Below are 22,557 nucleotides of genomic sequence, written 5' to 3' on the forward strand. Positions count from 1 at the left end.
ACAAAAATGGGAATATTTGAGATATTAAATGGTGTCAGATTTAGTTTCTTTTGGAATGCTCTAGTTCGCTGTGTTTGACCATTTATACTGTGTGTGTGTGTGTAACTCTGTACTTTATTGATTCCATAGAGGACGGCTTCCCTGGACCCCTCCCCCCACCGTGCTGCAAGAGCCCTGGTTCCCTGACCTCTGGCTCCCTGGCTTCCTCCCCCATCCTCTCAGGCAGCACCAAGGCCCAGCCAGGGTAAGACCCAAAACCTGACCCCAGACCTGTTCCTAATGGTAAACACTGCCTATCTATCACTCCATGGTTTATAATTAATCTGTAAACCTAGTATCAAATACTTACATTTAAACCTACTCATACCGTGAACCTTGTACCAAGCACTTTATTTACTCATAATCTACAATATAAAATATCATTTTTAAAATCTAGTGTTTTTAAGTTGGAACAGTCACCAATCCCTCTCCTCGTGTCCCTGCGTAGTGCATGGAGCAGCAAGAGCTGGCACGGCCTAGGGAAGGGCTACTTCAAGGGCTTCCAGGACCTCATGAGCTCTGACAGCACCATGAGCTTCATCGAGTTCGTCGAGCTCTTCAAGTCTTTCAGGTGCTCCATGCAACTTCCGAGCTCCTCTCTTTACCGTATACAGTCTATATAGGGATAGTAACTATATACAGGTCTATGGTAGTGATTTAAATTCAACATGTCTCTGTTAATCATTCCCACTGAGAATTCCTTCTGCATTCCCAAAGGATAAGAGCACAATTATGTGCTGTGTATATCATCCCTACACTATACAACACAGGCCTGCTGTACTTTCATAATACATACAGGATGGAGACATTGCATTCCATTCAGAAGAAGCTTTGACAAATCCAACCAATCTTTCCGAAGGTTGTTTTGTAAATGACATACTGGGTTCTTCTGAGGTTTCTCTCAGTTGATAAGACTAAGGCTAAACACCGAAACATGTAATAATTGCAAAACCATAACACTGTCCACTCCCATTGTCCCCCAAGAGTGGATAATAATTTCCCTCTCTTGTCAGTTGAATGTGAAAGCCCTTGTTCTTGTTTTGATGTGCAGCATTCGGAGCCGTAAAGACCTGAAGGAGCTGTTTGACACCTACGCCGTTCCTTGTAGGAGCTCCGGCCCAGAGTCTGCCCTCCTCTACACCACGCTGAGGATTGACGACAAGGAAACGGGACTGCAGCCTGACCTAGGTATGTCTCTCACATTGTGCTAATGTAACCCCATGTGTTTGTCTGTGAGTGGTTTGTATTTGGTACTGTTCAGTCATTGTTTAAAAGTAAAATAAAAAAGCTAAAATATAAGGTCAGAACGTGTATATACAACACCAGTCAAAAGTTTGCACACACCTACTCATTCAAGGTGTTTTCTTTATTTTTACTATTTTCTACATTGTAGAATAATAGTTAAGACAAAACAATGTAATAACACATATGGAATCATGTTGTAGCCAAAGAAGTGTTATTTATATACATACATACATACATACATACATACATAAACATCCCTTTTTCAGGACCATGTCTTTCAAAGATAATTTGTAAAAATCCAAATAACTTCACTGTAAAGTGTTTAAAGACCATTTCCCATGCTTGTTCAAAGAACCATAACCAATTAATGAACATGCACCTGTGGACTGGTCATTAAGGCACTAACAGCTTACAGACAGTAGGCGATTTAAGGTCACAGTTATGAAAACTTAGGACACTAAAGAGGCCTTTCTACTGACTCTGAAAAACACCAAAAGAAAGATGCCCAGGTTCCCTGTTCATCTGCATGATCTTGCCTTAGGCATGCTGCAAGGAGGCATGAGGACTGCAGATGTGGCCAGGGCAATAAATTGCAATGTCCATACTGTGAGATGCTTAAGACAGCACTACAGGGAGACAGGACGAACAGCTGATTGTCCTCGCAGTGGCAGACCACGTGTAACAACACCTGCACAGGATTGGTACATCCGAGCATCACACCTTGGCAACAACAACTGCCCGAGTTACACAAGGAACGCACAATCCCTCCATCAGTGCTGACTGTCCGCAATAGGCTCAGAGAGGCTGGACTGAGGGCTTGTAGGCCTGTTGTAAGGCAGGTCCTCACCAGACATCACCAGCAACAACGTCGCCTATGGGCACAAACCCACCCTTGCTGGACCAGACAGGACTGGCAAAAAGTGCTCTTCACTGAGGAGTCACGGTTTTGTCTCACCAGGGGGGAGGGTCGGATTCGCGTTTATTGTCAAAGGAATGAGCGTTACACTGAGGCCTGTACTCTGGAGCGGGATCGATTTGGAGGTGGAGGGTCCGTCATGGTCCTGGGGCGGTGTGTCACAGCATCATCGGACTGAGCTTGTTGTCATTGCAGGCAATCTCAACGCTGTGCGTTACAGGGAAGACATTCTCCTCCCTCATGTGGTACCCTTCCTGCAGGCTCATCCTGACATGACCATCCAGCATGGCAATGCCACCAGCCATACTGCTAATTCTCTGCATGATTTCCTCCAGACAGGAATGTCAGTGTTCTCCCATGGCAAGTGAAGAGCCCGGATCTCAATCCCATTGAGCACATCTGGGACCTGTTGGATCGGAGGGTGAGGGCTAGGGCCATTCCCCCCAGAAATGTCTGGGAACTTGCAAGGTGCCTTGGTGGAAGAGTAGGGTAACATCTCACAGCAAGAACTGGCAAATCTGGTGCAGTCCATGAGGAGGAGATGCACTGCAGTACTTAATGCAGCTGGTGGCCACACCCGATACTGACTGTTACTTTTGATTTTGATCCCCCCCCTTCGTTCAGGGACACATTATTCCATTTCTGTTAGTCACATGTCTGTGGAACTTGTTCTGTTTATGTCTGTTGTTGAATCTTGTTATGTTCATACAAATATTTACACATGTTAAGTTTGCTGAAAATAAATGCAGTAGACAGTGAGAGGACTTTATTTTTTTGCTGAGTTTATAACCATATACAATTTCAGTAGCCCATGTCTTGTGATAAACTGTCCCGTCTCCACAATAGATTAGTCCACTCAGACAGGCGGGAATCAGACAGGTGTCTTGTACACCATGATTTTTGGTGCTATTGTTTGTTTAAAGAAGTGTCGGTCGACCAACAGCCTATCGACCAGTCGATTAAATGGGGTCAGCCCTATCAAAATGTTACATGCTGATTTAGATTAGTAAGCAACACTGGGGAGTATTGGATGTTAATGTCTTAGTTAGGGAATTCATTCTAAAGATGCATTTTTCCTGTCCTCCACCACAGACTTGCTGACCCGTAATGGATCGGACCTGGGCCTCTTCATCCGAACACGCCAGCAGACGTCGGAAAACCAGAAGCAGATCTCGGACGCCATTGCTGCAGCCAGCATCGTGACCAATGGGACGGGCGTGGAGAACGCCTCTCTAGGAGTGCTTGGGCTGGCCATCCCACAACTCAACGACTTCCTGGTCAACTGCCAGCGGAAACACCTGACCTACGATGAGATCCTCAGCATCATCCAGGTGGGTCTCATGACTTGTCCAGCAGGCTGAACATGGATGTCTCCTACGGTCTGGGAATGTAATGTCCCTTCAACTTGGCAGACGTGTAACGCATTGCATTGCGACATACTGTACAGAACACAGACGTGATCGAAGTAAGACTTGGAGTATTATATTCCTGTGATGTATTGTTCAATTATTTTCCTTTGTCTCCCTCAGACATTTGAGCCTTGTGTAAGCATACGTCAGATGGGTTGGATGTCCTTTGAAGGTTTTGCCAGGTACCTTAATTTCCCCTGAAAAATGATGTTCGTTAACTCGTCAGAAAATCGTCAGAGGAATTTTGAAATGACATTCATCACCAGTTTTAAGGAGTGACCTTTTTCCTCAAATCCTCCCCAGGTTTTTGATGGACAAGGAGAACTTTGCATCTAAGAACGAGGAGTCTCAGGTGAATGCGGAGGAGCTCCAGTACCCAATGTCTTACTACTACATAGAGTCCTCTCACAACACGTACCTCACTGGACACCAGCTCAAAGGAGAGTCCTCCGTGGAGCTTTACAGCCAGGTGAGATCACCACTATCATCCTTTTAGATAATTGACGCAAACAAACATATTTTCTCCCGGAAAAGTGCCTTTTCTAGTTTAGGTTTGTCGGGGATTTCTAAGCATCGGATCAGTTTGTCATCTTCGGTTTGCCGTAAGCAGGGCTAGGAGTTTTTCCAGACTGTGACCTGACCAGGAAAACCTCTGGGCTCCTACTGTACTATAAGATGGATTATGTTTTGGTGTCTGTCTTGGGATGTGGTTGTTGTGTTGTCTAGGTGCTGCTGCAGGGCTGCAGGAGTGTGGAGCTGGACTGTTGGGATGGAGACGACGGATCACCCATTATTTACCACGGATACACCCTGACCACCAAGATCCCCTTTAAGGTTAGTCTGTAACCCTGCCACAACCTTGTCACACTGCCGCTATTGTCCTTATGTCACTGTTTGGCCAAGATACAGTACAATGACAGCATACCTCTTTTTATAGCATGCGTAATACTGCTTAGATGCTGGAATTATTGAATAAATAGGACTGTAGTTATGCCTCGTACTGTAACCCATTTTCTTCTAGGATGTGGTGGAGGCGATCAATCGCACTGCTTTTGTCAACTCGGACATGCCGGTCATCCTATCCATTGAGAACCACTGCTCTCTGCCCCAGCAACGCAAAATGGCTGAAATCTTCAAGGTACCTCCTTCTGGCTCCAATGGACATGATCAGTACGGATTCTAGCTGACACTGTCATGTGTTTTATCCCTAAGAACCTCATTACTTCATCCCTTCCTCCTTTGGAGACCACTCTGATGGTGCTTTGATGAAACACCTTTGATTTTAGCGTGGTCAGCCCACTTGATCTGTTTGTTTGTGTTTGAAGGCGGTGTTCGGAATCAAGCTGGTGAGCAAATTCCTGTTTGAAAGTGATTTCTCTGATGACCCGCTGCTCCCCTCCCCCCTGCAACTGAAGGGAAAGATCCTCCTCAAGAACAAGAAGCTGACAGCCCACCAAGCTCCTGTTGACATTCTCAAACAGAAGGTGAGACTGTAGGCTCGGCCCTAACGTATGTAACGTTTGTCACCTCTGGGTCTGCATGGAAAATGGCCCAGGAAAACAAGGAAAATATTCAAGAGGCAAAAATGCATCTCTCTCAGAACAGTATCCAACGGACTGACTATTGAAATGAGTGTTAGTAACCAGGTGTCCATCCAACCTTTTTTAATGCGAGTAAAGTAAAAAATGTCACGACAAGGCTGATTGAAACAGCAAATGTGTTAGAAAACTTTCCAAATGCCGGCAAAACAAAATACGATCTTTTGAGTCTAAAAGTAATTATGTGAGAAATGAAGGTGGAAATGCCTTTATGCGCAAATATTGATATTGTAACCATCTTATCGAATGTAAACTTGGAGTCTCGCAATGATATTTTGTGATCCTCCCTCTACGACTCGGAAAGCGTGCGGTTTATTTGACAACAGATAATTTATGATGAACTTCACAGGGAGGTGAAAGTGCACGCGATGATGATGTTTGATGTTCCTTTCTATTAAATATCAAGGGTCCTATTCCGGTGACATGATCGATCCCTGGCTGCCATTTGACATGTAAAAATTTGTGCTCTTTTGTCCTTAATAATCTAATGTAGGCTGTACCTACACTATATCTGCGAATGGTTGGCTGGAACGCACGTTCCAATACCAGAGTGGGCACATAGAAAATGCTATACAACATTTTTATTGACAAAACCGTCAGTAGAGGGGGCCTCCCAAGCGGTGGAAAGCACTGCATCGCAGTGCTGGAGGCGTTACTACAGATCCGGGTTCATTCCCGGGCTTTGCCACAACTGGGTGTCCCATAGGACGGTGCACAATTGGCCCAGCATCGTCCGGTTAGCGGAGGGTTTAGCCGGAGGGGGGGGCTGTACTTGGTTCACCGTGCTCTAGTGACTCCTTGTGGCGGGCCGGGTGTCTGCAGGATGACCCCTGTCGCCATTTGAACAGTGTTTCCTCTGACACAATGGTGCAGCAGGCTTCCGGGTTAAGCTGGCGGGTGTTTAAGGAACACGGTTAGGCGGGTCATGTTTCGGAGGACGCATGACTCCACCTTCGCCTCTCCCAAGCCCGTTGAGGAGTTGCAGCGATGAGACAAAATCAAAAAGGGGGGTAAAAAAACCATTTAACTTGTATTTTTATGTGCACTACGTCATCACGCACAGCCTTTTATCCGCAATAATTAAATGGGAAGGAAACATTTTCTCTGATGGGAAAATGTGCACATTTTTGAATATTCGTATGCAAAATTGTCACCAATTTGGATGGAAACCTGGTGGGGGTTATGGAATTATGGGCAGGCATAAACTAAGGACAACGAACACAATCGCGTTTTATCAATGGCAGTTTGAATGCACGTAAATACCGTGACGAGAACCTGAGGCCCTTTTTTTTTTTTAAGGGATCTGTGACCAACAAATGCATATCTGTATTCCCAGTCATGTGAAATCCATAGATAAGGGACTAATGAATTCATTTAAATTGACTGACTTCCTCATATGAACTGTAACTCAGTAAAATCTTTTAAATTGTTGCATGTTGCGTTTTATATTTTAGTTCATTATACAGTACATTCAGGAAGTATTCAGACCCCTTGACTTTTTCCACATTTTGTTACACTACAGACTTATTCTAAAATTGATTAAATTGTTTTTCTCATCAACAATCTACACACAATACACCACAATGACAAAGCAAAAACAGTTTTTTTTTATAATAAACAAACAAAGAAAATGGAAATATCATATCTCAGAACCTATCAGTATTCTGTCCCTTTACTCAGTACTTTGTTGAAGCACCTTTGGCAGCGATTACATCCTCGAGTGTTCTCGGGAATGACACTACAAGCTTGCCACACCTGTATTTGGGGAGTTTTTCCCATTCTTCTCTGCAGATCCTCTCAAACTCTCAGGTTGGATGAGGAGCGTCGCTGCACAACTATTCTCAGGTCTCTCCAGAGATGTTCGATCGGGCTCTGGCTGGGCCACTCAAGGACATTCAGAGACCTGTCCCGAAGCCACCCCTGCATTGTCTTGGCGTGTGCTTAGGGTCGTTGTCCTGTTGGAAGGGGAATCTTTGGCCCAGTCTAAGGTCCTGAGCACTCTAGAGCAGGTTTTCATCAAGGATCTCTCTGTACTTGTACTGTTCATCTTTCCCTCGATCCTGACTAGTCTCCCAGTCCCTGCCGCTGAAAAATATCCCCACAGCATGATTCTGCCACCACCATGCTTCACCGTAGGGATGGAGGCAGGTTTCCTCCAGACATGACGCTTTGCATTCAGGCCAAAGAGTTCAATCTTGGTTTCATCAAAGAATCTTGTTTCTCATGGTCTGAAAGTCCTTAGGTGCATCTCTTTTATCCTCTCAGGAAGTCTGTCATATCTCTATAGTACCCAGCACACCCCCTCAGGTCGTCACACATACAGTGCCTTAAAAAAGTATTCACTCCCCTTAGCTTTTTCCACATTTTGTTGATACAGCCTAAATTAAAATTTGAATACATTTGGATTTTGTGTCACTGGCCTACACAATACCCCATAATTTCAGTGGAATTATGTTTTTCAAAATGTAGTATTATACACACACGGCCCCTCGCAGTCGAGGATGACGTCAGTCAAGCTGTGTCTTCGGAAGTGACTGAGGAGCCTAGTCCTGGAAGCACTCAGAAAGATAATGGCCCCATGTAAGAACAAGCTTTTATGTCTGTTGACATGGTGCAATGACTACAGGACTTTCCACTAATCATGCTCTGTTCTGACTCACCAGCTGGCCCACATAAAGGCACAGACCGGCAACGGGGCTCCTGGTAACCACGATGATGACGATGAAGAGGAAGAAGACGAGTATGACGATGACTGCGAATCCCTGTCTGATGGTGAGAGAGACACTGGGGATAGAGTGGGATAAACACTCTAACATTGTGTACAACACGTACGCTGAGCAGGTCAAAGCTTCGGTCTCTTGTGGTTTCAATGACGTCCTCGCTAACTACTTTCTCACTCACTCCGCCCCTATAGTACGTCTCTGTAACAACGTATGGTTGTTATGAAGGTTAATGACGTAGGGGAGTGAGATCTTGAATTTACTCTTCTTTTTAACGCCTCCCTTGATTCCCTGTTATTAACATAAGGGAATCCTCCAGTGGATTTACAGTAGCTCTACTTGGAGGTGCGTTTGTTTTCCTGTGCTCCTTCCTCCTATTACTCTGTCCCTGACTGTTCCTATGTGCAGCAGCTGACGTCTTTCCAGATTCCACTGCCTCTTATAGCCTTGAAGGTAAACTGAACGACATAAGCGGTCTCACCCTGCATATACAGTACCAGCTCCACTGCGTGGCTCCAGCTGTAGCACTCCGTCTGTGCAGTGAGCTTGTGCCGTGGGCCCGGGTACTGTACACTTTGCATGTTTCCCTCGCTTACCTGTTTCTGGGGTAAAATCAAGGCTTTTACTGTACCAAGTGGGGGTTACTGGGTAGGTTAGAATTCTAGAACTTGACATTGTGATTGAGGGTAATTGTAGTATTAAACTGCAGAGGGAGTAAGGTTAAAGCAGAATAGCATGTGGTTTGTGGGTTGATGGCTCATGATCTGTTTGGTTCTGTGTTGTCAGTACACACAGGGCCAGTGTAGTGTAAATACATTCCCCACCCCCTCCCAACCCCACCCATCTGCACTGCTGTGTCTTGATATGTACGTCCTGACCTTGCTAGTGACACTGGCTCATCAGAGAGAGAAAACCAAGACATCTGGATTATTAGGCCCCTGTGTGACCCTGAAGAAACATGGAGCGGTGGGGGTGAAAATCACTAGCCCACTCCACTACCTCTGTGGATAGGCTCTCACCAGCCACCACACGTAACCAGAGCAGTGTGAGACAGACAGACAACACGACACTGAAACTGCACTGAACCAGTGTGATTCCTGCAGTAAAATAACTGTCATGATGCAGTGGTGGAAATGCAGTGGTGGAAATCATCTTTGAGTGATCCATTGCTGACATCAAATCTGTGTTTACAGTCGTGTATTGTATCCTGCTGTGTGTGGGCGAGAGAAGAGCTGAAGGTTTAAACTCCCAGTTCTTTGTTTACAGACATTGCGTTGCATTTTGGGATTTGTGGTGGGCCACTGTTTTCGTCTGAATAGCATTTCCCCAATTCCCAGCATTGCAAGCATGTGGACTGTTATGGGATGGAATTCTTATCTCAGTTTACCGGTAATGGTTTCACAAGGAAGATTAAATGTGAAGCCAATGAATAACATTACATTGGAAGCAGTCATTTGAGTAATTCAAGCTGTTCTGTCTGACTCCCTCACTCAAAGACAATGGTTTTGTTTCTCAGATAACATCCTGAATGATAAACCAGAAAGGAAGTCATCAGGTGACAAGGAAGACCATCCCATCACTGATGAGATGGCCAAGAGGATGAAGAAAGCAGACAATGCTGTAACTAAGTACAAAGGGAAGGTGGGTTTCACCTCTGACCTCTAGTCTGAGCCAGGAGAGACCATAGAGATAAAACTGATCTTAAATATTAACTACGAGACACCAGGCCTACAGTATATAAACGCTTGACAAATCCTAAATGTGTATTTTCCCCTAGAAGTAATTCCAGATCTGAATCACTGACTCTGCTCCTACCCCAGGTATTTGACATAGAGCTGGAAGAAGAGTTATATCCCCCCCAGAACAAGAAGGAGAGTCGACAGATCGCTCAGGAGCTCTCTGACCTCATCATCTACTGCCAGGCCGTCAAGTTCCCTGGTAGTCCTCCTTTAATTCAGTTCAATTAACTTTACTATATGGCTCATTCCAGCATAGAAATGGTTTATGTTCAGAATGTAGCGCAGTGTTTTTATTCTGCCTGGTGATTTTTCCCAACCGAAAGAGAGAACGATGAATGTTCACAAAGGAGTAAAACAGGCCTCTGAATTGATTGTAAATTAGAATCGGGTGCACATCTTCTAGGGGTATAATTCTCCAGAACACAGCCAGAACAAACAAGCAACATTAAACCAGCGTGAGAAAGGGAAAGGAGAGGAGGAAGCGTGATGGTGCCTGTTACGAATCCCTTTTGGCCCGACAGTCTAGGGGGGATGGTAGTGAGACCCGTAACATAACTCATGTAAATTATAATTGTGACAAAGTAAAAGTGTGAACGTAATAACCAGGACAACTGAAATTATACCGTCAAACTCAGGGTTTATTGTAAAACACACGGTAATGGGGGGAGCAGGAAAAAGGGGCTGAGCTGGACCCAAGGAAAGAAACAATAAGTATTCAAAACACCCCTAAGCTAGACTAGCCTATTTCAACAACAGCTAACTAACTAACCAAAAATACAGTGGGTGGTCCGCCCAGTTCTAACTAGTGTGTTTTAACAAAGTTTACCTACGGGTAGTGTATGCCCATGGGCGACTTGTCTTGGTTTCCCCTTTTCCCACCAGCAAACACCATAAGCAAAAACAATACTCACAGGAGATGAAAGTGATTTGGAGGTGCTCAAACAAAAGAGGTTAATTAATACACAAAGAGAGAGATCTACATACATGGCATTTACAAAGAGATTGTGCTACTGAAATCTATCAAGAGCAGAGATCTACCAACATGGCATTAAAGATTGAGCTCTCCTGAAATCTACAAAGAACAGCTATCTACCAACATGGCATTACAAAGATTGAGCTCTCCTGAAATCTACAAAGAACAGCTATCTACCAACATGGCATTACAAAGATTGAGCTCTCCTGAAATCTACAAAGAACAGCTATCTACCAACATGGCATTACAAAGATTGAGCTCTCCTGAAATCTACAAAGAACAGCTATCTACCAACATGGCATTACAAAGATTGAGCTCTAGAGCAAACAAATGATAGGGTTTTTAAACCAAGGGAAAGGAACTGTGATAGGGTAGGAAACAGGAGGAGGTGTGTCTTCTGATTGATGGGTTGATTGTTGACTGATTGGGGAGTAATGATTTTCACCTGTGAGGGGAGAAGGAGAGAAAAGAAACACACAGGATACACACAGACACAGGATACCTGTATCCGTAACAGTGCCCTTAAGCCACGGCCTTGTCTTACACTCTCATCCGTCGCTTTCTTTCTGTGTGTGGGGGGAAACAGGCCTCTCCACCCTCTCTCATTCAGCCTCTGGCAGAAGAAAAGACAGAAAGAACAAGAAGTCCGTCTTTGGCATGGATCCTGGTCGTAGTGGAGGCAGCCCCAGGGAGGCGGTACCAGGGAAGGGTACGTATGGCCGAGCCTTTGAGCCAGACCCATAGACCTAGACCTGGAGCTGGGGGCGAGATGTGTAGGGACAGGTAAGGACACCCACATACAGACTCGGTCAGATTACCCCCCCATTGGAACCAGCCTGTTAAAAGGATTGTTGGTTTTCCTGTATGGACATTTTAGCATTTGTGGCACATCTTATTCAAGTCATGCGACCAATATAAGCATTTTGTTTCGCTCAACATGTTCAAATCATCTATAAGTGACTGAGTTTCACAGTCAATTTTTAGATACTTTCGTGTGATTTGGACATGCTAATATTGGTCCCATGACATGAATGGGTTTTGTGCCACAAATGCTCAAATGTTAGCATGTGGAAACAGTGCCAGGGAAACTAAACCAAAGCATGGATTGCTGTCAGACCTTGTCCATAGACTGCTTACAAAGTAAGGAAACCAATGTCATGTTGTAAGTTGGGTGGACTATCCCTTTAACTTTTCCATAAAATGGCCCTCTTAGTGTGCGCACGCTGCATTACAGAGTATAGTGAAAGATGCTGAGAGAGGCTGTGGAGTTTTTAAAGGGTTTGTAAAAAGGGTTGAAATGGGATTGTTAGAAACTGCATATCTTGGAGGCATGTTTTTTTCTGTCTCAGGACTGACTCTTGGCATAGAGTTTGAATAGCTGTGTAGCTAATGCCTCTTTCATGATCAATCATAACCCTTTGAAAGGTCCAGGTAACTTCCGAAGTAAAGGAAACCCTTTACTCTATGGCGTTGGCCCACAACCAGCCACCAGAACAGCTTCAGTGTACATTGGCATAGATTCTATAAGTGTCTAACTATTGGAGGGATGAGACAACATTCTTCCATGAGAAATTCCATAATTTTGTGTTTTGTTGATGGTGGTGGAAAACGCTGTCTCAGGCGCCGCTCCAGAATCTCCCATAAGTGTTCAATTGGGTTGAGATCTGGTGACTGAGACGGCCATGGCGTATGGTTTACATCATTTTCAGGCTCCTCAAACGATTCAGTGACCACTTGTGCCCTGTGGATGGGAGGGCATTGTCATCTAGAGGTGTAAACATTTAAACGTTTATTTGCCACGGATATAAGGCACGGATATAAGGCACTTCATCATCGTTAACGGTTGGAAAAATGCCAGTGAGTGAGACAGGGAAGTGACAGCACAAAGTCCTGTATGGCTTTTATTGACAATTACATGTTGATGCAAAGAGTCAATATTTGCAGTGTTGACCCTTGTTTGTCAAGATCTCTGCAATCCGCCCTGGCATGCTGTCAATTAACTTCTGGGCCACATCCTGACTACTGGCAGCCCATTCTTGCATAAGCAATGTTGGAGTTTGTCAGAATTTGTGGGTTTTTGTTCGTCCACCCACCTTTTGAGGATAAGGTCTGGGCAGTTTCCTGGCCATGGACCCAAAATATTGATGTTTTGTTCCCCGAGCCACTTAGTTATCACTTTTGCCTTATGGCAAGGTGCTCCATCATGCTGGAAAAGGCATTGTTCGTCACCAAACTGTTCCTGGATGGTTGGGAGAAGTTGCTCTCTGAGGATGTGTTGGTACCATTCTTTATTCATGGCTGTGTTCTTAGGCAAAATGGTGAGTGAGCCCACTCCCTTGGCTGAGAAGCAACCCCACACATGAATGGTCTCAGGATGCTTTACTGTTGGCATGACACAGGACTGATGGTAGTGCTCACCTTGTCTTCTCCGGACAAGCTTTTTTCTGGATGCCCAAACAACTGGAAAGTGGATTAATCAGAGAAAATGACTTTACCCCAGTCCTCAGCAGTCCAATCCCTGTCTGTACATTTTGCAGAATATCAGTCTGTCCCTTATGTTTTTCCTGGAGAGAAGTGGCTTCTTTGCTGCCCTTCTTGACACCAGGCCATCCTCCAAAAGTCTTCGCATCACTGTGCGTGCAGATGCACTCACACCTGCCTGCTGCCATTCCTAAGTAAGCTCTGTACTGGTGGTGCCCCGATCCCGCAGCTGAATCAACTTTAGGAGACGGTCCTGGAGCTTGCTGGACTTTCTTGGGCGCCCTGAAGCCGCCTTCACAACAATTGAGCCGCTCTCCTTGATGTACTTGATGATCCGATAAATGGTTGATTTAGATGCGATCTTACTGGCAGCAATATCCTTGCCTGTGAAGCCCTTTTTGTGTAAAGCAATGATGACAGCACGTGTTTCCTTGCAGGTAACCAAAGGTTGACAGAGGAAGGACAATGATTCCAAGCGCCACCCTCCTTGGGAAGCTTCCAGTCTGTTATTCAAACTCAATCAGCATGACAGAGTGATCTCCAGCCTTGTCCTCGTCAACACTCACACCTGTGTTAACGAGAGAATCACTGACATGTCAGCTGGTCCTTTTGTGGCAGGGCTGAAATGCAGTGGAAATATTTTTGGGGGATTCAGTTCATTTGCATGGCATAGAGGTACTTTGCAATTAATTGCAATTCATCTGATCACTCTTCATAACATTCTGGAGTATATGCAAATTGCCATCATACAAACTGAGGCAGCAGACTTTGAAAATGAATATTTGTAACATTCTCAAAACTTTTGGCCACAACTGTACAATGATTGCTCTGCAAGTACAAAGTGTGAGCTCTCCTACACCGTACTACGTGGAGTTAACAGATTGTTGGGCGTCTATGAACATGCTGTCATACATCACTGCAACGAGCCATCACATTGATGAGAAGTGGGACATGAAGTACTGACAACTGAGAACATGGAGGGGAGGGACACAGCAGAGAACCTATAACAGCATTACGTAACATCGTTGCTGAGTGGGTGGGGGACAGCAGTAAGGTGAGCGCGCCGTCTGGTAGGTAGCCAGGGTAGATTGAACTACTTTGCAGGACCATATCTGAATCGTGAATTCACTTCATTTTATGATTTTTTTTCTTATGGTTTAAATCACGTGTCAAACTCATTCCATGGAGGGCCGAGTGTCTGCGGGTTTTCACTCCTCCCTTGTACTTGATTGATGAAATAAGATCACTAATTAGTAAGGAACTCTCCTCACCTGGTTGTCTATCTTCATTAAAAAAAATGGCAGTTTAAACATTCAGAAATGTTTTACATTTGCCACATCCCAATTGTCATCCTATAGGGCCAAAGGTAGTCAAATAACGGCCTGACCAGCATTTTTATACATGACCCTAAGCATGATGGGATGGATGTTAATTTCTTAATTAACTCAGGAACCACACCTGTGCGGAAGTACCTGCTTTCAATATACTTTGTATCTCTGATTTACTCAAGTGTTTTCATTATTTTGGCAGTTACCTGTACTATTTGGGTTAGTTAAATGTTAGTGTTACATTGTCTTACTATCCTGGGAAAAAGCTTTTCTTTTAAAAATGTGTTCAAATCGTTATTTGAGCTGTCCTTTTTTCTGCTCCCTTTTCACTGCTATCGCTCTGGATAAACGTATCCGCCAAATGACTAGATTGTAAATGTGTAACTGTTGCCCCCTCTAGGTAGCGTGGAGGGCATCCGTCTGAGCTGGGAAGAGCAGACATCGCCCGTGCTCAGCCCCAATGCCTCAGTGAGTGCCGTCATCCACACTCCCAAGTGCTATCACATCTCCTCTGTCAACGAGAACACTGCCAAGCGTCTGTGCCGCCGCAACTCAGAGAAGCTAATCCAGCACACCACCTGCCAGCTGTTAAGGACCTACCCGGCCGCCACACGCATCGACTCAGCCAACCCCAACCCTCTGCCCTTCTGGCTACACGGCATGCAAGTGGTGGCTCTCAATTATCAGACTGATGGTAAGGACATGGAGAGGAGTCTTACTGATAAGGTTGGTCCAGTTTAGTCCCTGTTTACTATGCTCAATGGAGATTCTTCATTGCAAGTTATTTTTAGTCCAGGACCAGGCTGGGATGTTTTCTGGGTATGAGGAAATAACCCCTATATACTAAACAAAAATAGAAACGCAACATGCAATAATTTCAAAGATCTCACATAGTTACAGTTCATAGGAGGAAATCAGTCAAATGAAATCAATAAATTAGGTCCTAATCTATGCATTTCACACGACTGGGAATACAGATATGCATCTGTTGGTCACAGATACCTTTAAAAAAAAATGGGCCTCACAATGGGCCTCAGGATTTCTTCAAGGTATTTCTATGCATTCAAATTGCCATCGATAAAATGCACTTGTGTTCATTCTGTAGCTTATGCCTGCACATACCATAACCCCAACGCCACCATGAGGCGCTCTGTTCAGCAAACCGTTTGCCCACATGACTCCATACACGTGGTCTGCGGTTGTGAGGCCTGTTGGATGTACTGCCAAATTCTCTAAAACAACGTTGGAGGCGGCTTTCAATTCTCTGGCAGCAGCTCTGGTGGACATTCCTGCAGTCAGCATGCCAATCGCACGCTCCCGCGAGACGTGTGGCATTGTGTTGTGCGACAACACTGTGCATTTTAAGGTGGCCTTTTATTGTCCCCAGCACAAGGTGCGCCTGTGTAATGATTATGCTGTTTAAACAGCTTCTTGATATGCCACACCTGTCAGGTGGATGGATTATCTTGGCAACGGAAAAATGCTCACTAACAGGGATGTAAACAAGTTTGTGTACAAAATATGAGCGAAAAAAGCTTTATGTGCGTATGGAATTTTTCTGGGATCGTTTATTTCGGCTAATGGGTGCAATACTTTATATGTTCTATTTTTGTTCAGTGTCGTCTTTAACTAGGTAATTTTGTACCCTGGTCAGGTGACATGGTCAGAAAAAACTCCTACTTACAACTTATGAACTCTTAACTTTTCAAGAAACTCTAGTTGCCTATTCATTGGAAATGGCTTGGACAGGGTACAATATGACCGTGTGGAGATGTATTGGGGAAACACTGGGTTATGTTATCTTGTATGTCATTGCTCATTTCTCTGTAAGGGGGAGCTCTGACCTGGGCAGCACTGAGTCAACTCGGTACGCTGGACATGGTCGTGATGCTGATAGGCCGTCATTGTAACCAAGAATTTGTTCTTAACGGACTTGCCTAGTTAAAGAAGTAAATAAAACATGCATTTTACAGGCTTGTCTTTTTTACACCTTTATAAAGCCTAGTTGCAGATTTGCAAGCTATGTTTCTCCACTCACCTGTGCCAATTTTCAAACTAAAATTAGGATAAGTGATGCTTGTGAAACAATGGATGGTCTGCTGTTGTCTGTTTCCTTACTCTTTCTCCTCTCTCATTCTCTCACCACCTTCTCTCTTTCACTCTCTCCGTCGCCACCTCTGCTCTCTCCAGACCTGCCCATGCAGTTGAACACAGCTCTGTTTGAGGCAAATGGGCATTGTGGATATGTCCTGAAACCTCCAGTGCTGTGGGATCGCTGCTGTCCCCTCTACCAGCAACTCTGCTCCCTGGAGAGAGACGTGGAGAGCATAAGCCCAACACTCTACTCTCTGACTGTGAGTACACACAAACACACCCACTCCCCTCCATATGTATTTGGACTGCTAAAACCATTTTTGGCTCTACTTCATAGGCTCAATACTACTTTTGGATTTGAGATCAAATGTTTCATATGAGGTGACAGTACAGAATGGCACCTTTTTTACGTGAGGGTATTTTCATACAAATCTGTTATACTGTTTACAAATGAAAGCACTATGTATCTTGTCCCCCCCCCTCCCATTTAGAAAGAGTATGTGGACAAATTTGCTTATCGTCAAAAGTTTAGTATTTTGTCCCATATTCCTTCCACGTAATGAATACATCAAGCTTGGGACTACAAACTAATTGGATGTATTTCCAGTTTGTTTTGATTGTGTTTTGGATTCTATTTTGTCTAATGGGAACTGAATGGATATGAACATATGGAGGGGAGTGTACATGGATGCACACAAGCAAGCATGCAAACATACACTTTTTATAAAAATATATTTTACCCTTATTTTTCAAAGTATGTTGACTGAGAACACATTCTCATTTACAGCAAAGTCCTGGGGAATAGTTACATGGGAGATGAATGAGCCAATTGGAAGCTGGGGATGATTAGGTGGACATGATAGCTAGATGGGGAATTTAGTCAGGACATCGGGGTTAACACCCCTATGATAAGTGCCATGAGCTCTTTAGTGACCACAGAGAATCAGTACAGCTGTTTAACGTCCCATCCGAAAAATGGCACCCGACACAGGGCATGGTCCCCAATCACTGCCCTGGGGCATTGGGAAAGTTTTTAGTAAATTTTAGACCAGAGGAAAGAGTGCTTCCTAATGGCCCTCCAGCAGCATCTGGTCTCGCAAGCCAGCAATGGGATGCAGGGTGGTATGCTGCTGGGAGTACACACACACAATCTCTCCCCCTCTAAGGATACACAGACACTCAACCCATCAAAAACGTATTTTAAAATGTAGCCAAACACACTTCAATATGACCCATATACTGGTCTCTCTCACTAACTACCCTGCTGGGTATACACACACACACACACACTTACCCAAAGCACTCCCATCGGGCTCTTCAACATGGTTTTGATGGGTTTATTGGAGATATTTGCACCATATATACAGTATGATTTCTCTATTTGAGACAAGGACACCACCCAATTAATCTTCCGCAATAGTGAATGGGAAAAGAGGTCGTAAAACAAGTTGTGTAAACAGATGTTTAATTTCTTATAAAATCTGCCAGGAATATGACATACAGTAAGTATGATAAAGTATTAAGTAAAACAGAGTAATGTAATTACACGTGTAATGCCAAGTATCTGTTTTATAGTGGATTGAGATTATTAAATACAGTTTTGATATACAGTATATAATGAATAAAAGGTGTCCTTTCCCCCTCTGTCAGATTGTGTCTGGGCAGAACGTGTGCCCAGCCATCGGCGCGGGCAGCCCCTGTGTGGAGGTGGAAGTGATGGGCATGCCCGTGGACAGCTTCCAATTCCGCACCAAGCCCATCCACCGCAACGCGCTCAACCCCATGTGGTCAGAGCACTTCCGATTCCCCGTGCACTTTGAGGACGCCTGCTTCCTGCGCATCGCTGTGGTCGAGAACAACAGCTACCAGACCACTGCTCAAAGGATTCTGCCCCTACGGGCCCTCAAACCAGGTGAGGGAGAAGATGAGGGGGAGGGGTGGAAAAGGGGAGGAAGAAAGTGAAGACTTTAAACTTCTATTTACACTTGAAATATTCCTGACAATTTTTTTCTCAACTATACACATCAATAGCATGTAACCTATTAATAGATAATTGAACAATGATATTTAGCAACATGCTATGTACAGAGTTTGCTAGCAGCATGTTGCCAGGTAATATACATTTCTACTCCCTGTTCTTAATGTCTGTGGTTGGTTGTCTGTTGTTCCAGGCTATAGACACATCCAGCTGAGGACGCAGCACAACGAGCCCCTGGAGGTGTCCAGTCTGTTCATCTATAGCCGCAGAGTAGAGGAGAGCCCCACCGGCACAGCCCTGCCTGCTGCCATGGTAACGCACACACACACCCCTGAGGAGCAGCTAGGGATTGCTTATATTATTGTAGCTCTTCGAACAGCATCTGATGAGCTAATTAGCTAGTAACCTTAAAACAACACTGTATTTCCCTGGCAGCTGTTTAGTTCTGAGGAGCGGAGGGCAGCCCAGCAGCACAAAGTGACTGTCCACGGTGTGCCAGGTCGAGAGCCTTTCACTGTAGTGTCTGTGAAAGAGCAGACCACCGCCGGACAGCTACTGGACACGGTCAGTCCCGGCACACCCACCCATAGGAAAATGTACCCACACAAACACACCAGACCCGCCACGCTCTCAGTTCATAGTGGCCTATCTATTTCTCCTCTCCCCACTTTAGTTGCTGATGTCCACAGATGGTGCCAGTGAGTACTTCCTTTGTGAGGAGAAGGTGTCACTGGGGAAGGAGCGCAGTGACCGTAAGAGGTGTCCTCAGCAGCGCCCCGTAGCCCCTGAGGAGGAGATCATCAGGGTTATCAACAGCTGGCAGCCCGAAGAGGGATATGTGGGCAGAATCTGCCTTAAAACCAAGGAAGAGGTACTACTTTATTCAACGGAAATTTCCCATGACTGCTGTAGAGTCAAGCTATTTTAATGAGAAACCGGTCAAGCAAATACTGTATTTTTTTATCAATTTCTTCATTCTAAGTGCCCCGTCCTGGGGTCATATTATGAAATACACACAACTTTCCTTTCATATACAGTAGACGGGTTGGCTGACAACGTCATGAAATCGATGCGTGCGTGTCGATGGGGTTGTGATTCTGGACAGTCGGATAGCTAGCAACAATGACAAGAAGCTGCCACGTGGGGAATCGTAGATGGCTCGTTTTAGCTCGTTGTATCTTATTGATACCATGTCTTGTTTTTAGGTCTACTGTATGCTAATATGCCAAAAAATGTGCTAGCTGGATAAGAAACAACTGAAACAAGTGCTCATTGTGCAATTTATATATTTTTTTATAATGATATGGAGAGGAAGTACAGCTTCGATATTGTCAACCTTCCCTTGATTCTAAGCCAACCCTGCCTAAATTTGTCCACAGTTGCACATGCATTGGTTTTGGTGCTTATAGGGAAAATAAGTGGCGGGCCGAACCGAAAATGTTTTATGTTGATCAATCCGTGTCGAGGGAGGAGCTGATTTTATTTTGTATATGACAGTGACTAAAATGTATTTGTGCTTGTTTTCTTTTATACTAATGTAAAGTTGTGTAACTGTGATGGACCACACACTCCATCACAGTAGGTGGTGGCATGCACCTTAAACAATTGTTTGCGGACCGCCATTATACCGAAGAAGAAATCATAAGCGGCTGTTGGTGTGTGATGATGATGATGATGATGATGATGATGATGATAAAATCTAGCTAGCGCCCAAAGACTAAAATAAGATAAATATATTGTTTCGAGTGCACTCGACATATGCAGCATATGCAGACATATGATGCTAGAGTCTGACACAACTTGCTTATGCAGGGAGGGAGAGACATTTTCCACGCTTCAGTGCAATAACTGTTTTCCAAAATTTAGATGGATCACCAGCAGAGTCTGAGATAAAACTTAGAAAGTAGCAGGATTTGGCTTTCTTAATTGAGGAGGTTCATCTATTTCTCAATTGCCTGAAAAGCTGCCAATCCGCTACAGTGTCAATTTTTCTAGCCTTGACTCAGGCCTGATTTCTCATTCTAACAAGGTTTGAAAGTTCTATAGAGACCAAAGGATTTGTTCTGTTTTTTACTCTAAGGCGTTTAATGGGTGCGTGTTTGTCTGCCAGAGAGAGAAAAATGGATAACATAGCTAATTCAGAGTCAGGCATGCAGCTGACTCAAAGTAATAGGCCAACACTTTTATGTATCTTTACAGTGGCTTGCGAATGTATTCAATCCCCTTGGCATTTTTTCCTATTTTGTTGCCTTACAACCTGGAATTAAAATGTATTTTTTGGGGGCTTTGTATCATTTGATTTACACGACATGCCTACCAGTTTGATCCGTGGGCTTCCCATTTGGACGAGCTGATCCATGAGCTTCCCATTTGGACGAGCTGATCCGTGAGCTTCCCATTTGGACGAGCTGATCCATGAGCTTCCCATTTGGGCGAGCTGATCCATGAGCTTCCCATTTGGGCGAGCTGATCCATGAGCTTCCCATTTGGGCGAGCTGATCCATGAGCTTCCCATTTGGGCGAGCTGATCCATGAGCTTCCCATTTGGGCTAACCGTAACAGAGGGAACAGTGGAATTCAAGTGTATGGTCACAATATTATTACTGTCAATACCACTGGCAATGATTATCTGTAGCAGTATGATGATAATGTGGGAATGGGAAGAATTACCTGAGCAGGGGTTGGACTGTTGTTGAGTCAATGTTTTATAAGAGCCTCCTCGGGTAAGAAACTTTGCCCCTCCTATTTGGTTGCAAGCCATCCTTCTTGTTAAACTGGGCCCTCTCCCAGAAGTGGTCAAAATTGTCAATGTACTCAAAATCTACCGAGGAACAGTAGGATTTAAGCCAGTAGTGTAGCCAGAGTAGATGACTAAAGTGTTCCATTCCGCAACCTGTTGTTGGTTTCGGCCCGGAAATTAGAACCTGCTTGTCTGTCTCCTTTAAGCTGCCTGTGAGCACTCTGAAGTCAGCTTTTAATTGCTCCGACTTATGAAGATTGATGTAGTTTGTACCGACAGGAATTGACTAATGTGTGAGCATTCGGTTGCTCCATCACAGCAAGGACCTGGTGATCTATGTCCTGAACGTGGGCTGCAGGGAAGCCGAGGGTCCTTGCTTCCGTGACCACCCTAACTATGGAGCTTCCTATAACTACCACTAGAGGACGAGAGTGTCCCTGCGAGGTGTGGAACGTGCTCTGGGGGCTGCTCCAGTGGACAGCCGGCTCAGTAACCCAGGACCAGATCCAGAGGAGCTTGCTCTCGGTACTGAGGTGGAATGGGAAGGACGGGTAGAGAGGCGAAGGGCCCTGTTGGAGACGGAGCTCAGAGCCTATGAAACTGTTAGATAGCCACAGGTCTGGACGAGAGGGCAAATGGAAGATACGTTGAGATTTTCCTCCTCTTCTACCTCTAACTCGACTCCGCCTTGTCTCCGGTGGTGTAGAGCAAGACACAGTAGTTCTCTGGTTCTCGTCGGTGGGATGTTTAATACCGGAAAGTGGCCCATGTTAGTGTCCACATTAGCTACTGCAGAGGAGCCCAGTTTTGTAGAGCACCCCCTGGATTATCCCCTCGATCGTTTTGAATTGTCGCATCAAAAACAGCATGCAGCCTTGAAGTCTTTTTGGCCAGAGCAAGACTTTTATTTAGGACCCCGTTCAATGATCCGGTCTTTTGAGGCAACGAACTGTTTACACTTATCACAAGTGTATGTCAGTAAATTCTTTCTTCTTTCACACGTCTCATATTTCAAGAATTTTGTGGCCATTTCCAGATCAGTCTACAAATCAGAGTAGTCAGAAACAGCCTTCCCGGCTACAAGAGCCATCCGCAAAGCGAGACAAGCTTTGCCGGTGACAGCAATGTAGCCTAGCTAGTCGTGGGCTAGACCTAGCAGTTCAGTCAGGACAGTAAAATCCTGTCAAAAAACTGGGGGTTAAGAACAGCACTAACACATTGGTCCCAAAATAATGTTTTTAAAAGTATAAAACGCTGTGTCACCACTCAAACGTTCTGCTTCCTACTTTAAAAAAAA

General features: G+C 44.7%; 1 protein-coding gene across 1 annotated transcript in view; it reads left to right on the forward strand.

The window, feature by feature from the left end:
* Positions 1 to 22,557, forward strand: part of LOC139377121 (1-phosphatidylinositol 4,5-bisphosphate phosphodiesterase epsilon-1-like) — a 65,658-nt gene that overhangs the window by 39,285 nt on the left and 3,816 nt on the right. Inside the window, exons 10-28 of the mRNA XM_071120144.1 lie at positions 130 to 244; positions 488 to 610; positions 1,091 to 1,227; positions 3,293 to 3,531; positions 3,730 to 3,791; positions 3,913 to 4,078; positions 4,336 to 4,443; positions 4,631 to 4,747; positions 4,935 to 5,093; positions 7,871 to 7,979; positions 9,444 to 9,568; positions 9,748 to 9,865; positions 11,226 to 11,348; positions 14,849 to 15,142; positions 16,639 to 16,802; positions 18,193 to 18,454; positions 18,714 to 18,832; positions 18,956 to 19,084; positions 19,194 to 19,391. Of these exons, the coding sequence (XP_070976245.1) occupies positions 130 to 244; positions 488 to 610; positions 1,091 to 1,227; positions 3,293 to 3,531; positions 3,730 to 3,791; positions 3,913 to 4,078; positions 4,336 to 4,443; positions 4,631 to 4,747; positions 4,935 to 5,093; positions 7,871 to 7,979; positions 9,444 to 9,568; positions 9,748 to 9,865; positions 11,226 to 11,348; positions 14,849 to 15,142; positions 16,639 to 16,802; positions 18,193 to 18,454; positions 18,714 to 18,832; positions 18,956 to 19,084; positions 19,194 to 19,391 (2,867 nt within the window). The remainder of the gene's footprint in view (positions 1 to 129; positions 245 to 487; positions 611 to 1,090; positions 1,228 to 3,292; positions 3,532 to 3,729; positions 3,792 to 3,912; positions 4,079 to 4,335; positions 4,444 to 4,630; positions 4,748 to 4,934; positions 5,094 to 7,870; positions 7,980 to 9,443; positions 9,569 to 9,747; positions 9,866 to 11,225; positions 11,349 to 14,848; positions 15,143 to 16,638; positions 16,803 to 18,192; positions 18,455 to 18,713; positions 18,833 to 18,955; positions 19,085 to 19,193; positions 19,392 to 22,557) is intronic.

This window comes from Oncorhynchus clarkii, chromosome 20, assembly GCF_045791955.1.
Source record: "Oncorhynchus clarkii lewisi isolate Uvic-CL-2024 chromosome 20, UVic_Ocla_1.0, whole genome shotgun sequence".
NCBI lineage: Eukaryota > Metazoa > Chordata > Actinopteri > Salmoniformes > Salmonidae > Oncorhynchus > Oncorhynchus clarkii.